This window comes from Artemia sp. Qi Xiang Cuo, chromosome 4, assembly GCF_049724085.1.
Source record: "Artemia sp. Qi Xiang Cuo chromosome 4, ASM4972408v1, whole genome shotgun sequence".
Lineage (NCBI taxonomy): Eukaryota > Metazoa > Arthropoda > Branchiopoda > Anostraca > Artemiidae > Artemia > Artemia sp. Qi Xiang Cuo.
The window spans coordinates 47314972-47333937 of record NC_142797.1 but is presented as its reverse complement, the minus strand read 5'-3'; the positions used below and the strand labels follow the sequence as shown (position 1 = coordinate 47333937).

Sequence of the window (18966 nt, the reverse complement as noted above, 5' to 3'; positions counted from 1 at the left end):
ATAATTTCGAAGTAAAAAAAATAGTTTGCTTTCATGAAAAAAATATTGAATTAGAACCGTCAGTCCTCATCAATATCAGTATGGGTATGCACAAGAATATATTTTAAAATATAAATCAAAAGTGTCATTCTATTTTTCTGATATGATTTAGAGATGTAAAAAAAAATTTGAATAATTTCGAAGTCCAAAAAAATTTAGTTAAAAAAAAATAGTTTGCTTTCATGAAAAAAATATTGAATTATCACCATCAGTCCTCATCAATAGGAGTATGGGTAGGCACAATAATATATTTTAAAATTTAAGTAAAAAGTGTTATTCTATTTTTCTGATATGATTTAGAGATGTAAAAACAAAAAGTTAAATAATTTCAAATTACAAAAAAAATTTAATTAAAAAAAAAATAGTTTGCTTTCAATAAAAAAAAAAATATTGAATTAGAACCATCAGTCCTCATCAATAGGAGTATGGGTATGCACAAGAATATATTTTAAAATTTAAATCAAAAGTGTCATTCTATTTTTCTGATATGATTTAGAGATGTAAAAAAAAGTTGAATAATTTTGAAGTCCGAAAAAAGTTGGAGGCCAAAAAGTTGGAGGGAGGGGGGCGCCCTTCGATTTCGGGGATAGGGGACCTTTGGGGGGTTGATGTATCTGCTGGTTAGGGTCGTTGGTTCTTATGATCCTTGATGGTTCGTACTCACATACACCTTACTACCTGATTTGCAAGGATTTATAAGTTTTGTTCCGAATTTCATTACTAAAATTCTTTTGTTGCAATCTACATCTCTCTTTAAAAGTATAAACTTTTAGTATACTATAATGTTAGACTCTGTTTTAAACTGGCAACACTGTTCTAACATCACTTGTATATTATGCAGAACACATCGGAGAGGTAGAGCTAGGTCAACTCGCAATGTCATTCTATCATCATTAACCATTTTCATAGATTTATGTTGTCTCAAATTTATAATAAATAAGGTATGAATTAACATGCTCTTCAGAGTTATCTTAACTGCTAATCACTTTAACCCTTTTTCTCCACCTTCATACAATCCAAATCGCAAGTACTATCTAGCTCTGTTTTTTTCTCTATTATTCAATTAATATCGCTTGTATAGTCCAATTCGCGAATCCCTTATCCCTTTTTGCTAATGTCAATCAAACAATTCTAGACATGTTACATTCTTAATCAAACTACTCTCGAGTTAAGGCAATTGTCCAAAAAAAATATATCGCTTTTTGCAAGGGAAATGCCCGCTCGTACCAATCACCAATGAACTTACCGTATATTGTGCAACCTCCGATGTCTCTGATTGGCCCCTAAAAAACGGATGTTGCCTCAAAAACCACTCTGGTTGAGTTATATAATTTCGACTATACTCTCAAATCATGTTGGACCACTTTATAGGATGCCAGCTTTTTTAAAATGTGCACGTGAAGCTACGCTGCACATTCTTGTACAGTTGATATCAATAACAAAAACCTAGTCTAGTTGTCTTATACAACCATGACCATACTCTCAAAACATGTTGGACCAATTTATAGGTTGCCAGATTTTTTTTTAAATGTACACGTGAAGCTACGCTGTATATTCTCATGAAATTCCTTGTGCAATTGATATCAATAGAAAAAAAGCAGTATGAATGTTTTATACAACCTTGACTATTGTTTCAAACATGCTTGGGCACTTTATAGGTTGCCAGCTTTTTTGCAATGTCCACGTGATACCACACTGTATATTCTTGTAGGCGTGAATGTACAGTTGAATGTACGGTTCGTATCTATTACACTTTTGAGCATATTCTTGTACGGTTCATATCTATTAATGCTTTACTACTAATAGCTAGGTATATCGAGTTAAAGTTTTCAGGGAGTGCTTGGGGAGGTCAAGAGGGATTCAACTATAATTCTTAGCTAAAAGGGCAAGACGGATAAAGTATTATTTTTCTTTAGATATTGACTCGTCTGAAAAATGACTGTCAATTTTTCCTTGGCGGTCCTAAAATTAGATCAGTAGGCTATAGAGTCACCGAAACCCTTAAACACAGAAGAAATCTTGAAAAAAAAGTTTTTTTTCCCAAAAATGAGCCCAAATTTGCTCTCTTTTTTGATAAGCTAGGAATGATGATACTTTTGTTCAGCCAAGTTAGATGACTTTCAATGCTTTTGATCCTTCAAGACTAAAATACAAAAAGATTTGAGATACACAAAGTCAGTGCCTTATATTTCGTCTCTCCAATCAGCATAATAATGACATCAACACGTTTTTCGGTCAGATGTCTACTCCACCTGACAACCAATTTTCGATGCGTCGGTTTTTGATGCCTGGGAGTAGGGAGGCCTCAATAGATATGAGATACACTGCTTGCTGCCATCTATGATTGAGTTTAACGCTGGGCTAACATAATTTAGTCAAGGATTATTGATCCACGAAGGAGAGAGAATTTCTGAGAATTTAATTTGCATAATCGAACGGGACAAGAGGGGACACTGGATTTCTGAGAAATTGATTTGCATAATCGGCGGTGAATTATTGATTCTAACGGAAGGGGAATTAAGAAACATAATGGCTTCTTTGATCTTTAGGTCTGAGGGATAAATGGTCTTTAGTGACAGAGGTCTTTAGTGATGAATAGAGTAACCAAGAACACCTTAGAGATGAAGAGATTAACGCGGGAATTTTTTCCTGGGAATTTCAAATGTGACAGCGCAGGGATGTCAAAACAAAGGAACACGCAGAAATTACGTTTAGGGGATTATTTGGGCGAAAAAGTTTGAGAAATTTTAGAGGCTTATTTGAGCGAAACAGTTCGAGACATTTTAGAAGATTATTTTGGCGAAACAGTGTGAGCCATTTTAGAAGATGATTTGGGGTGAAACTCTGTGGTCGTTATAATACACAAGTTCCATTTGAACAGTGTTGTAAGGTCCCTTAACCCAACCCCAAAGGGCCCCGCTGATGCCCCCAAAGGGCCCCCGGCACCCCCAAAGGGCCCTGGTGCCCAAAAAGGCCCCATGGTGCCCCCAAAGGGCCCCGGGCACCCCAAAGGGCCCTCCCCGGGGCCCCCAAAGAGCCCCCCCCCCCTTTTTTTAATACTTTTTTTTGTGTACTTGAGACACAAAAGGGCCCCCACATTTCAAAAGGCTTTATTATACCTTTTCAGAACAAGTTCTTTTCTTAATATCCCTCCTAAACCCATTTTAAAAGTTGAAGTACTCATCCTTTTCACCCACAACTTTACTTTACAACTGTTTGAATATCCCAACGCCAAGCAATACTTTTCAAAAGGCTTTATTATATCTTTTCAGAACAAGTTCTTTACGCAATGTCCTTCCTAAACCAATTTTACTAGTTGAAGTACTCATGTTTTTCGCACACAACTTTACCTTACGGCTTTTTGCATACCCTAACATCAAGCAATACTTTTCAAAAGGCTTTATTATATCTTTCAGAACAAGTTCTTTACGTAATGTCCTTCCTAAACCAATTTTACAACTTGAAGTACTCATTTTTTTCACCCACAACTTTACCTTACGGCTTTTTGCATAGCCCAACATCAAGCAATACTTTTCAAAAGGCTTTATTATATTTTTTTAGAAAAAAATTCTTTACGTAATGTCCTTCCTAACCCAATTTTACAACTTGAAGTACTCATCTTTTTCACCAAATCTTTACTTTACAACTTTTGGCATAGCCAAACATCAAGCAATACTTTTCAAGAGGCTTTATTATATATTTTCAGAACAAGTTCCTTGCTTAATATCCCTCCTAAACCAATTCTAAAAGTTGAAGTACTCATTTTTTTCACCCACAACTTTACTTTAAGACTTTTTGCACACCCAACACCTAGCAATATTTTTCAAAAGGCTTTATTATATCTTTTCAGAACAAGTTATTTACGTAATGTCCCTCCTAAACCAATTTTACAATTTGAAGTTTTCATCTTTATTACCCGAAACTCTACGTTATGACTTTTTGCACATCCCAGCGTCATGCAATACTTTTCAAAAGGCTTTAGCATATTTTTTCAAAAGGAGTTGTTTTCGTAATGCCCCTCTTAAACCAATTTTACAAGCTGAAGTACTTGTCTTTTTCACCACAACTTTACAACTTTTTGCATAGCCCAACATCAAGCAATACTTTTCAAAAGGCTTTATTATATCTTTTCAGAACAAGTTCTTTACATAATTTCCATCATAAGCCAATTTTACAACTTTAATTACTCATCCTTTTCAACCACAACTTTACTTTATAGCTTTTGAATACCCAACACCAAGCAATACTTTCAAAAGGCTTTCTTGTATCTTTTCAGAACAAGTTCCTTTCCTAATGTCCCTCCTAAACCAATTTTACAACTTGAAGTACTCATCCTTTTCACCCACAACTTTACTTTATGGCTTTTTGAATACCCCAACACTGAATTTTCTTATAGAAGAGAAAAAAGTTAGCTCAAACTCAATTTTACCAATGAAAATGAAAAAAAAGCTTCCATTTCAGTTCTTAATTTCTCAAAGACATAAAAAATTTAAAGTTCTGTGCTAAATTTTTCTGTAGAAGATAGGAAAATTTATACTATGATTGTGATTATTTTCCATGAAGATAAAAAGTTTCACTTTAATTCTAAATTTTCTTAAATTAAGTTCCGATTTTTCTCAATGACATGAAAAAATTTAAAGTTCTGTTCCAAATTTTGCATAGAAGATAGAAAAAGTTATACTTTGATCGTGAATATTTTCCATGAAGATAAGGAGCTCCACTTTGATTCTGAGTTTTCTCGAAGAAGTGCAAAATGTTCAAGTTCTCTTCTGAATTTTCTTAAAGAAAAGAAAAAAGTTAGATCAATTCTGAATTTTACCAATGAAAATGAAAAAAAGCTTCCATTTCAGTTCTTAATTTCTCAAAGATATAAAAAATTTAAAGTTCTGTTTTAATTTTTCCGTAGAAGATAGGAAAAGTTATACTATGATTGTGATTATTTTCCATGAAGATAAAAAGTTTCACTTTAATTCTAAATTTTCTTAAATTCAGTTCCGATTTTTCTCAAAGAGATGAAAAAATTTAAAGTTCTGTTCCAAATTTTTCATAGAAGATAGAAAAAGTTATACTTTGATCTATCGAATATTCGCCATGAAGATAAGGAGCTTCACTTTAATTCTGAGTTTTCTCGGAGAAGTGCAAAATGTTCAAGTTCTCTTCTGAATTTTCTTAAAGAAGAGAAAAAAAGTTAGATCAATTCTGAATTTTACCAATGAAAATGAAAAAAGCTTCCATTTCAAATCTTAATTCCTCAAAGACATAAAACATTTAAAGTTCTTTTCTAAATTTTTCCGTAGAAGATAGGAAAAGTTATACTATGATTGTGATTATTTTCCATGAAGATAAAAAGTTTCACTTATAATTCTAAATTTTCTTAAATTCAGTTCCGATTTTTCTCAAAGAGATGAAAAGATTTAAAGTTCTGTACTATGATTGTGATTATTTTCCATGAAGATAAAAAGTTTCACTTTAATTCTAAATTTTCTTAAATTCAGTTCCGATTTTAAAAATTTAAAGTTCTGTTCCAAATTTTTCATAGAAGATAGAAAAAAGTTATACTTTGATCGTGAATATTCACCATGAAGATAAGGAGCTCCACTTTAATTTTGAGTTTTCTCGAAGAAGTGCAAAATCTTCAAGTTCTCTTCTGAATTTTCTTAAAGAAGAGAAAAATGTTAACTAAATTCTGAAATTTACCAATGAAAATGAAAGAAGGCTTCCATTATAGTTTTTAATTTCTCAAAGAGATGAAAAATTTAAAGTTCTGTTCCAAATTTTTCATAGAAGATAGAAAAAGTTATAGTATGATTATGATTATTTTCCATGAAGATAAAAAGTTTCACTTTAATTCTAAATTTTCTTAAATTCAGTTCCGATTTTTATTAATGAGATGAAAAAATTTAAAGTTCTGTTCCAATTTTTTCGTAGAAAATATAAAAAGTTATATTATAATTGTAGTTATTCGTCATGAAGTTAAGTAGTTCTACATTAATTCTGTGTTTTTTCGATGAAGTACAATTTGTTCAACTTCTCTTCTGAATATTCTTAAAGAAGAGGAAAAAAGTTAGCTCAATTCCCAAATTTACCAATGAAAATGAAAAAGCTTCCACTTCAGTTCTTAATTTCTCAAAGACATAAAAAATTTAAAGTTCTGTTCTAAGTTTTTCCATAGAAGATAGGAAAAGTTACACTATGATTGTGAATTATTTTCCATGAAGATAAAAAGTTTCACTTTAATTCTAAATTTTCTTAAATTCAGTTCCGATTTTTCTCAAAGAGATGAAAAATTTAAACCTCTGTTCCAAATTTTTCATAGAAGATAAAAAAAGTTATACTATGATCGTGAATATTCGCCATGAAGATAATGAGCTCCACTTTAATTCTGAGTTTTCTCGAAGAAGTGCAAAATGTTCAAGTTCTCAACTGGATTTTCTTAAAGTAGAGAAAAAAAGTTAGCTCAATTCTGAATTTTACCAATGAAAATGAAAAAAAAGCTTCCATTTCAGTTCTTAATTCCTCAAAGACATAAAAATTTTAAAGTTCTCTTCCAAATTTTTCCGTAGAAGATAGTAAAAGTTATACTATGATCGTGATTATTTTCCATGAAGATAAAAAGTTTCACTTTAATTCTAAATTTTCTTAAGTTCAGTTCCGATTTTTCTCAAAGAGATGAAAAAATTTAAAGTTTGGTTCCAAATTTTTCATAGAAGATAGAAAAAGTTATACTTTGATAATGAATATTCGCCATGAAGATAAGGAACTCCACTTTAATTCTGAGTTCTCTCAAAGAAGTTCAAAATTTTCAAATTCTCTTCTGAATTTTCTTAAAGAAGAGAAAAAAAGTTAGCTCAATTTTGAATTTTACCAATGAAAATGAAAAAAAGCTTCCATTTCAGTTCTTAATCTCTCAAACACATAAAAAATTTAAAGTTCTGTTCTAAATTTTTCCGTAGAAGATAGGAAAAGTTATACTATGATTGTGATTATTTTCCAATGAAGATAAAAAGTTTCACTTTAATTCTAAATTTTCTTAAATTCAGTTCCAATTTTTCTCAAAGAGATGAAAAAATTTTAGGTTATGTTCCAAATTTTTTATAGAAGATAGAAAAAGTTATACTTTGATCGTGAATATTCGCCAAGAAGATAAGGAGCTCCACTTTAATTCTGTGTTTTCTCGAAGAAGTGCAAAATGTTCAAGTTCTCTTCTGAATTTTCTTAAAGAAGAGAAAAATAGTTAGCTCATTTCTGAATTTTACCAATGAAAATGAAAAAAAGCTTCCATTTCAGTTCTTAATTTCTCAAAGACATAAAAAATTTAATGTTCTGTTTCAAATTTTACGTAGAAGATAGAAAAAAGTTATACTTTGATCGTCAACATACACCATGAAGATAAGGAGCTCCACTTTAATTCTGAGTTTTCTCGAGGAAGTGTAAAATGTTCAAGTTTTCTTCCGAATTTTCTTATAGAAGAGAAAGTTAGCTCAATTCTGAAATTTACCAATGAAAATGAAAAAAGGCTTCCACTACAGTTCTTAATTTCTCAAAGACATAGAAAATTTAAAGTTCAGTTCTAAATTGTTCCGTAGAAGATAGGAAAAGTTATACTATGATTGTGATTATTTTCCATGAAGATAAAAAATTCACTTTAATTCTAAATTTCCTTAAATTAAGTTCTGATTTTTCTCAATGAGATGAAAAAATCTAAAGTTCTATTCCAAGTTTTTCATAGAAGATAGAAAAAAGTTATACTTTGATCGTGAATATTCACCATGAAGATAAAAAGTTCCACTTTAATTCTAAATTTTCTCAATGGAGCGCAAAATGTTCAAGTTCTCTTCCAATTTTTCCAAGAAAATAAAAAGGTTCCACTTCAGTTCTGGTTTTTTCAAAGACATGAAAAATTTATCATGCAAAAAGCTAGGTTCATTTTTTTATCTTCATGGTGAATATTCACGATCAAAGTATAGCTTTTTTCTATCTTCTACGAAAAATTTGGAACAGAACTTTAAATTTTTTATGTCTTTGAGGAATTAAGATTTGAAATGAAAGCTTTTTTTTCATTTTCATTGGTAAAATTCAGAATTGAGCTAACTTTTTTTTCTCTTCTTTAAGAAAATTCAGAAGAGAACTTGAACATTCTGCACTTCTTCGAGAAAACTCCGAATTAAAGTGGAGCTCCTTATCTTCATGGCGAATATTCACGATCATAGTATAACTTTTTCTATCTTCTATGAAAAATTTGGAACATAACTTTAAATTTTTTCATCTCTTTGAGAAAAATCGTAACTGAATTTAAGAAAATTTAGAATTAAAGTGAAACTTTTTATCTTCATTGGAAAATAATTACAATCATAGTATAACTTTTCCTATCTTTTACGGAAATATTTAGAACAGAACTTTAAATTTTGGTTGTCTTTGAGAAATTAAGAACTGAAATGGAAGCTTTTTTTCATTTTCATTGGTAAAATTCAGAATTTAGCTAATTTATTTTCTCTTCTTTAAGAAAATTCTGAAGAGAACTTGAACATTTTTGCACTTCTTTGAGAAAACTCAGAATTAAAGTGGAGGTCCTTATCTTCATGGCGAATATTCACGATCAAAGTATAACTTTTTCTATCTTCTATGAAAAATTTGGAACAGAACTTAAGAAAATTTAGAATTAAAGTGAAACTTTTTATTTACATGGAAAATAATCATAATCATAGTATAACATTTCCTACCTTTTACGGCAAAATTTAGAACAGAAATTTAAATTTTTTATGTCTTTGAGAAATTAAGAACTGAAATGGAAGTGTTTTTTCATTTTCATTGGTAAAATTCAGAATTGAGCTAACTTTTTGTCTCTTCTTTAAGAAAATCCAGATGAGAACTTGAACATTTTGCACCTCTTCGAGAAATCTCAGAATTAAAGTGGAGCTCCTTATCTTCATGGCGAATATTCACGATCATAGTATAACTTTTTCTATCTTCTATGAAATATTTGAAACAGAACTTTAAATTTTTCATCGCTTTGAGAAAAATCGGAACTGAATTTAAGAAAATTTAGAATTAAAGTGAAACTTTTTATCTTCATGGAAAATAATCACAATCATAGTATAACTTTTCCTATCTTCTACGGAAAAATTTAGAACAGAACTTTAAATTTGTTATGTCCTTGAGAAATTAAGAACTGAAGTTCAAGCTTTTTCATTTTCATTGGTAAAATTCAGAATTGATCTAACTTTTTTTCTCTTCTTTAAGAAAATTCAGAAGAGAACTTGAACATTTTGCACTTCTTCGAGAAAACTCAGAATTAATGTGGAGCTCCTTATCTTCATGGCGAATATTTACGATTAAAGTATAACTTTCTATCTTCTATGAAAAATTTGGAACAGAATTTTAAATTTTTTCATCTCTTTGAGAAATTAAGAACTGTAGTGGAAGCCTTCTTTCATTTTCATTGGTAAATTTCAGAATTGAGCTAACTCTTTCTCTTCTTTAAGAAAATTCAGAAGAGAAGTTGAACATTTTTTCTTCTTCGAGAAAACTCAGAATTAAAGTGGAGCTCCTTATCTTCATGGCGAATATTCACGATCAAAGTATAACTTTTTCTATCTTCTATGAATAATTTGGAACAGAACTTTAAATTTTTTCATCTCTTTGAGAAAAATCGGAACTGAATTTAAGAAAATTTTGAATTAAAGTGAAACTTTTTATCTTAATGGAAAATAATCACAATCATAGTATAACTTTTCCTATCTTCTACGGAAAAATTTAGAACAGAAGTTTAAATTTTTATGTCTGAGAAATTAAGAACTGAAGCGGAAGCTTTTTAATTTTCATTGGTAAAATTCAGAATTTATCTTACTTTATTCTCTTCTTTAAGAAAATTCAGAAGAGAACATGAACATTTTGCACTTCTTCGAGAAAACTCAGAATTAAAGTGGAGCTCCATATCTTCATGGCGAATATTCACGATCAAAGTATATTTTTTTCTATCTTCTGTGAAAATTTTGGACAAGAACTTTAAATTTTTTTATCTCATTGAGAAAAATCGGAACTGAATTTAAGAAAATTTAGAATTAAATTGAAACTTTTTATCCTCATGGAAAATAATCAAAGTCATAGTATAACTTTTCCTATCTTCTACGGAAAGATTTAGAACAGAACTTTAAATTTTTTATGTCTTTGAGAAATTAAGAACTGAAATGGAAGCTTCAAGTGAAATGGCTCTTCACTTTTTTCTGGAAAACGTTTTTTAAATTTATTTTACACAAATACCGTATTCTTTAAACATATCTCAAGTGAATATGTAAGTTATGATGTTTAAAGAAAGTCGTAATTATTATTTTACTCTCGTAACGGTAAGTAAACGTACCAGTAATTACGTAACGGTAACGTATCAGTAACGGTAATAAAGAAAGATCAAATCTGTATGGCAAAAGCCCTAGCCATTTAAGTAAAGAAAGAACTAGACTGTTTAGTTTTTGGCGCCATTGTGTCTCGTAAATTGTGTTTGAATTATACGTTTATATAGGCTATACTTTTCTATTGACTAATATTCAAATATCGGATGTACCCAAGACACGTACTTGAGGAGTGGGAAGCACTTTGAGCTTCGCCTCGCCGCTTTGGTGTGTGTGTTTTTTTTTTACAATTTCATCCTATATTTTTTGACATTTTTGGCACAATTTGCATGTTTTTTTCTGTTTCTTTTCTTGGGAGGGGTATTCCCCAGCTTGCCCACTTGAAATAAGTTCCTACAAACGGTGCTAGTGCATGCAGAAGCATGGGATAAGGAAATAAAACTGTTTAATTCAAATTAGACTCAAATCAGATCCTTCAGGCTGCTGAATCTATTCGTGAATTGTCCATCTTATGTCAAAAAAAAAAAAAAAATATTCAAAATAGGAACCTGACAATTAACAACCTTCACAAACCCTCCAAAAAACAAACCCTCATATTTTCTAGGTAGTTTAAGCCAAATACCCATGTAGACAATACGCTGGAAGATTCATCCCCCTTCCCCTACCATGCGTTTACTCCTGGGTTGATATATTTTAATTTAGTGATTGGAAAACCTATTGGCATATTTGCTTTTACTTTCTAATTCATATGGAATGGAGCAAGGCCATATTCAGGGCAGGGGTTTTGCCCCCCCCCCCCTCCTCCAAATTTATTTCCAACTCGTAAAAACATAATAAAAATACATAAAAAACATTTTGATACGTTTCAAGGTTGTTTTTGTAAACCCACTCTCCTCCCCCCCAAACGAAAATCCTGGATACGGCCCTGGAACGGAGTTTCATACCTGAAGATGAGGTATAGTTTTTATCCACGAAATTACAGGATATCCTTTTCAACAATATAGGAAGGACAATAATACTAAACATTACGCAACGATCTCTCAGGTCAACTACTCTCTTGCCCGAGGTGTCAAAGAAATAACAGTTACAATACCTATCAAGTTTTTCTTAAATAATGTAAATAGTAAATTACCTTGTGTATATGAAAGTTCCACACGGCTTTGGTTACACAAAAGGTATTTTTGATCGTTTTGCCAAACTTCGAGTTCCTAAAATCCATATTGTTGAGCGATTATCCATTGCTTCCAGTAGGCTGTGTTGTTTGGTCCGAATTTTTTTATTTTTATGTATCTTTTTGTTTCTTGCAGAAACAGACGGAGCTTCTGATTTTAATATCTTGTCTATTGTATGTGTGTATTCAATAAAATGAAAACCACCTTTCTTCCTCGAACTAGTTTCACAATAATATTCATATTAAAAAGTTCTAAAGTAGTTCAAAATTCCTTTCGTGTAGCTTTAGGTCTTTTGAGCTACTGTAGTCGTAATAGCTGCAAGATAAAACATTTTATTTATTTCCAACTAGGTGGATTCTATGTGGAAACAGTCTCTGCACGATCACAAGACATCAGAATAAGGTCATACGAAGAGACACTTTCAAAGTATTTCACTCCCCAACGACACCCGATTTCGTCTACTGATAACTGGCTAAATGCGAGGAAAGGGATAGTCGAATCTATTACGTCTTCAATTAAAGATGTCAAAGCAGCAAGAATGCTTCAGATGCAGTTTCAGACAGAGGTAGCTGATCCTGAACAACCAATAATTCAAAGACCAGTAAGTGTCAAGATCAATAACTAATCGTGTAACCACTTAAATTTAGATATAACAGCACTATGATGGAAATCTTGATTCCATCTCTGAAATTTTGAAAATAAAAACTCACTTATGGAATAAGTTAGAGTTACTAAATATCTGCGTCAGTGTTATTTATCTGAAATAAAGAATGTCAGCTGGAAACATTTAATTCTAATGGAATTACTTAAGAAGAGTCATATCATCTGACTGAATAGATCATGGTCAATCGGAATGAAATTTTCCCTCGGATGCTTATTTTAAACTGCTATGGTAAATCCATTTCATCAAACAGTTCGTGGTAACTAACTGTAAGATAGGAGCGACCCGGCTCAGTAGTAACCGAAACTCTAAGAAACTGAATTTTGATATCAATAGATTTATCAAAAGAAACAACTTTTATGTTGATTTCAGATATATAAGTTTTATTAAGTTTAGTATTGCCTATCAAAGGTTACGAGCCTGAGAAAATGTAATGATTTTCGAAAAAAGGGGAAAACACCCCCTAAAAATCATACAGCTTAATGAAAATCACACCATCAGATTCATTGTATCAGAGAAATCTATTATATAGGTTTAAAGCTCTTATCTGCAAAAATGTGGAATTTTGCCTGTTTATTTTTTTTTCTTTAATTTATTTTTTGTTTTCCCCAGGGGTGATCTTACCGGCCCAGTGGTCCTAGAATATCAGAAATTCTAGTGCCCTTTTTAAGTTACTAAAACAGTTGGAGGGCAACTAGGCCCCCACCCACGCCCCTTTTTTCTCAATATAGGCCGATCAAAAATTTGAAATAACCATTTTGTTCAGCATAGTTGAAAGGCTGAATAACTATGCCTTTGGGGACGTAATGCCCACCCCCCACAACCCCTGGGGAAGGGTCTTTAATTTTATTGGGAAGCATGAATATATTTTTTGGATTTGGAGGGGGGCGCCAATTTTTTGCTGGTGGGATTTTCCACGGGGATAATTTTCCGTGGGAAGGGAAGTTTTCAGGGGTGAACTTTTCAGGGGAAATTTTGAGCTGGGGGAATTTGCCAGAATTCCTATACGAAATTTCTTATGTTTTGCTTTCTCTTTACCGACTCAATTTTACGCGTGGAGATGTTAAGGGTAACTTTCGGCGGTAAATTTTCACCAGGAATGAATTTTCTAGAACACAAATCTATGGGGAGGAGATATTTTTCCGTGGATGTATAGCTTGGGTTCCAGGCATTATTTAAAAAATGATCAGAACTTAAATAAAAAAAGAAAAGAAAAGTTTTTTTCCACTGAAAGTAGGGAGCAACAATGAAACTTAAAACGAACAGAAATTGTTACGTATATGAGGGGGTTTGCTTCTCCTCAACACCTCGTACTTTACGCTAAAGTTTGAATTCTGTCCCAGTTCTTTAAGAAAGACTCTTGAAACACAATGTTCGTTCAATTAGAACAATAAAAGTTTTTTTTTTTAAGTACTAAAATACTTTAGCGTAAAGAGCGAGGTGTTGAGGAGGAGCAACCCCCCTAATGTACGTAATAATTTCTGTTCGTTTTCAGTTTTAACATTCTCCTTACTTTCAGTTGAAAAAACTTGCTTTTTTATTTGATTGCAAGTAGAACCTCACATTTAATTGTCGGAAATTCTTTGCTGCCATTATCATTTTATTGAGAATAAAACCTCATATAAAGGGTTGTTTTTTTTTGTACTTTAATATTGACAGCAGGAACATATCCAGAATTTTGTCTGTAGGTGTCTTACAAAAGGGTTAAATTTTTTTTTTTAATGTATCAAAAATGTGTTTATATTCATTTTTTTACGTTTTTACGAGTCGGACAAATATTTTTTTTTGGGGGGGGGGGGGCGTTCAAACCCCCTACCCCCTGGATACGGCCTTGATTGACAGTTTTTGTCTTTTGTACTGGGTAACAAAACTGGATTACTGGGCTAGTTTCAAAGGTTCAGGTAAAGGTGTTATCAAATTCGTTTATTTCAATATAAAACAAAAACTCAAAAGAAATAAAAAATAAAGCTTACTCCCTGTTAGAAGGGAAAATCAAGCATAGAGTTAAATTAATTGACGAGCAAGTTTGCATCATGAAACTAAAATTACTCATATTAATGTTGAGCCGGTACTTCGATTCCAAAATTGTTCTTCCACATGAAGAATTACTCGCTAAATCGATGGTTTAAGTAGAAGAAGCCCTTATAGCACGGGGGGGGGAGTCCATATATGGGCATTGACCTACTTTCGGGGGTGACGCAATACGCTCAGTGAATAAAACTGGGACAATATCAATGACCTCCAATGAGCTAGAATACGACTAGTGCATGATCACAGATAATCAGGGAGTTAGAAATACTGGACGAAGTGACATCATCAGACTTCTGAGAATTTCAACATTGGTTTTGCGTAACTGCTATATCACAATTTACTTACACTTTGAGGCTAAGGAATGATATTTAATTAATACAGACACGAATTTCCTTGAACTTATTGTGTACTTTGATTGTGTAAGAATTCGAGACTGAAAAATCAATAAGCTTCATAGGAATTTAATATGTATCTTTGTACAGTTGCCAGAACAAAAGAAACGTCAGAGATTAATTGACATTTTGGGGAAATTATTTGGGGTGAAACTCTGTGGTCGGTACAATAGACATGTACACAATATGGGACGTGGGCGATATAAAATATTGTTTTTGGCAATGGAGTAGGCTAAAAAGTTGAAAGTAATAGACCCATTGGTGTCAGGATGACATTGTGAATTAACCTGGGGTGAAACTCTGTGGTCTCTATAAAAGACATGTACACAATATGGGATGTGGGCGATCAAAATGTTGTTTTTAGCAATGGAGTATGCTTAAAAGTTGAAAGTAATAGAGCCATTGATGTCAAGATGACATTGTGAATTAACCTAGCTTTACTTCCCGACTTTGTTCTGTATATTACACAAGTACCATTTAAGTAGTGTTGTCAATATGAAAAGCTGATACTAATAAAGATGTAGATGTCAAGAAAAGAATTTTAATAAAGTAATTCAGAACAATCCTTAGAAATCCTTAGAAATCAACTAGTGAGACGATTATGAGTATGAACCATCAAGGACTGCAACCACCGAGGACCTCAATCACCAAGGTCCTCTCTCCCAACCTCCAAGGCCCCGCCACTCCAACTTTTTGGGCCCATCCCCCTCCCATTTTTTATACTTTTTGAAGTTTATTTTTTGAACTTTTTTTTATTTTTTAACATGATAATTTTATTTAAACTTTTTTTTTACATATCTTAGAATGACATAAAACATACGTAGAGCATAGAAAATTTAATTTTAAGCTCGATTTCTGAACGTATGTAGATGTGTGTTGTCTGAAACCAATGATTTAGGGTGCATGGTTTACAATTTCACACTTTTCTGACCTAGGTTTCTTAGCCTGTCATAGGAGTGTGTTGTCGGAAATCTATGATTTGGGATGTTTGGTTTACTATTTTAGACTTTTCTTAGCTAGGTTTCTTAACCTTTGGTAGATGTGTGTGTTGCATGAAACTCATGATTTGGGATGTCTAATTTGCTATTTTGGACTTTTCTGAGCTAAATTTCCTAACCTTTCATAGGTGTATGTCTGGTGTTATTAATACCATTTGATTTTCTAATAAAGTTGGGTTTAATTTTCAGATATAAGAACATCCATGTTTAAAATACATCTGATTTTATTAATAATATTTTATTTCTTTTAAGAGTTGGGTACATTTTTGCATATATTTAAAAATAAAGTTGGGTTTTAATTTTCAGAAATATGAACATCCCTGTTTAAAATACATCTGATTTTATTAATAAAATTTTCTTAGCTAGGTTTCTTAACCTTTCGTAGATGTGTGTTGCATGAAACTCATGATTTGGGATGTCTAGTTTGCTATTTTGGACTTTTTTCTGAGCTAGATTTCCTAACCTTTCGTAGGTGTATGTCTGGTTTTGTTAATAATATTTGATTTTTTAATAATGTTGGGTTTTAATTTTCATAATTACGAATAACCATGTTTAAAATACATCGGATTTTATTAATAATATTTGATTTCTTTTAATAATTGGGTACATTTTTGTATTTAATAAAAAATAAAGTTGGGTTTTAATTTTCAGAAATATGAACATCTCAGTTTAAATTACATCTGATTTTATTAATTACATCTGATTTTATTAATAACATTTTCTTATCTAGGTTTCTTAACCTTTCGTAGATATATATTGCATAAAACTCATGATTTGGGATGTATAGTTTGCTATTTTGGTCTTTTCTGAGCTAGATTTCATAACATATCGTAGACTTGTGTCTGGTTTTATTAATAATATTTGATTTTCTAGTTAAATTGGGGTTTAATTATCAGAAATAGGAACATCACGATTTAAAAACATCTGATTTTATTAATAATATTTGATTTCTGTTAATAATTGGGTACATTTTTGCATATTTTTTTAATAAGTGAGGTTTTAGTTTTCAGAAATATGCACATCCTTGTTTAAAATACATCTGATTTTATTAACTACATTTGATTTTTTTAAATAAAGCTGGATTTTAATTTTCAGAAATATGAACATCACAGTTTAAAAACATCTGATCTTATTAATAGCAATGATTTTTTATATAAAGTTGGGTTCATTTTTGCTTATTTTTTTAAATAAAGCTGGATTTTAATTTTCAGAAATATGAACATCACAGTTTAAAAAACATCTGATTTCATTAATAATATTGATTTTTGTAATAAAGTTGGGTTTGATCCAAGACCTCATTGGGTACATTTTTGCATATTTTTTTTTAATAAAGTGAGGTTTTAGTTTTCAGAAGTATGCACATTCCAGTTTAAAATACATCTGATTTTATTAACAACATATGATTTTTTTTAATAAAGCTGGATTTTAATTTTCAGAAATATGAACATCACAGCTTAAAAACATCTGATTTTATTAATAACATTGATTTTTCTTTAATAAAGTTGGGTTTGTTTTTTGTTTTTCTACCATGTTATGAATTTCAATATGTTTTTATCTGTAAAAATATCGCATGATTCTAAAAGACACAATTTTCTAGGTATAAAAATTTGCTTTATTGAAATAATGCATTTACACATAAACCTATGCACTCTATAGTTTTTAAGATTATAACTTCATCAGCTTCAACCGATGGTGATGTCTCGATGGTGATGTCATCTTCATCATTGATAAATGTCTTCTTTATTGCTTCTTTCTGTTTTTTAGTGGGTGGGGGGAGGGAACTCCATAGTATCTTCATCCAGCTTCATATCCTACACAATAGCTTCTTTCCGTCTTTTAGTGGGTGGGGGGAGAAACTCCCTATTATTATCATCCTCTCCAAGCTGAAGTGTTTCTGGAGTTTCATCTTTCTCCCACTGGTCTTGTGACGCTTCTATATTCGATATTGTAACCTCATCCTCTGGATCCCTCCACTGACTATCGTCAAAAACGGATTGTGCCTCCTGAAACTTAAAAATAAAATATGAGGATCATGTTGGTGAAGTTAAACGAATCTAAGTTGGGTACATTTTTGCATCTTTTTTTTTAATAAAGCTGGATTTTAATTTTTAGAAATATGAACAACACAGTTTAAAAAAACATCTGATCTTATTAATAACATTGATTTTTTCTTCAAGCAGTTCGATGTATCTAGTACTATATTAAATACGTAACCTACAGAGTTCTAAGTGCCAAGGACATTTTCGGGGGGAGGGGGATTAATAAGCTATTTCATCTGTCCAAAATAATTTTGGATACTGACCATCTCATGATTCAAAAATTGAACTTCCAAAGAAAAGCAATAGCTTCTTAAATTGAAATATCTGACTTCCCTGTACAGTCTATAGTACATATTTAAAGACGAGATTTTCTCAAAGAAAATAAAAAAGGTTCCACTTCAGTTCTTAATTTTTTCAAAGACATAAAAAATTTTAAGTTCTGTTCTAAACTTTTCCATAGAAGATAGAAAAAAGTTATACTTTGATAGTAAACATTGGATCGAGTTCAGAAGGATTTTATATCCACTTTAATATAATTCTACATCCCCCCTTTGATTGCTCCGAAGAGACAGATCATTTTTTTTCCACCAGTCGAACAACTGTTGAAAAATATCGGCAAATTTATGGTGATAGCTTAATCTACAAATCCAGTATGGATAAAAACCTTAAATATTTGCAATTCAAATTTTTCGGCCTTAGTTTAAATACAAAATAAAAAACTAAAATTGAATACATTAACTCGAAATAGAACAAACTCAAATAGTTGATAAATTCGGTGAGTGTGTGTTTCCATACTAGTCTGGCTACCAGAAATTTAATAAATGAATCAATTGTATCATCATGTTCATATAAATGAATGCTTTTATAGACACCTTTCTTAGAGGTACTTATAGTCATCCATATGTCTCATCCACAAGGCTCTAAGGCCATAACCTTAAACGTCATTCCCCTCCTGTGTGGATGTTTTCATACATAATCGACCTAAGTTGGATAGACCGATGCAAAATCAATATATAATTGAATTTTAATGATTAAAATTAAATATAATGTTAAAAAATGATTGATTCGTTCAACACTTCCGTGTGCAATGCTTGACTTCTCTTGTTGTTGAATCACTGGAGTTACAGCTTGAGTGTTTAACCTGACAATGCGCTCCAACTTCATTGGGGCCAAGCCTGACTTCAATTGTTGCCGATAATTTTGGACACTGACCATCTCATGATTCAAATATTGAACTTCCAAAGAAATTGGAAGTCCAACTATTTGAGTTTGTTCTATTCTGAGTTAA

At 31.4% G+C, this 18966-nt stretch overlaps 1 protein-coding gene across 2 annotated transcripts in view; it reads left to right on the top strand.

Annotated features, from left to right (window-relative positions):
• The window catches only part of LOC148953170 (uncharacterized), a 198465-nt gene that overhangs the window by 54710 nt on the left and 124789 nt on the right, over positions 1 to 18966 (top strand). For both annotated transcript variants that reach the window (XM_089088338.1, XM_089088337.1), the window contains exon 2: positions 11908 to 12158. In XM_089088338.1, coding sequence (XP_088944464.1) covers positions 11908 to 12158 — 251 coding nt within the window. The remainder of the gene's footprint in view (positions 1 to 11907; positions 12159 to 18966) is intronic.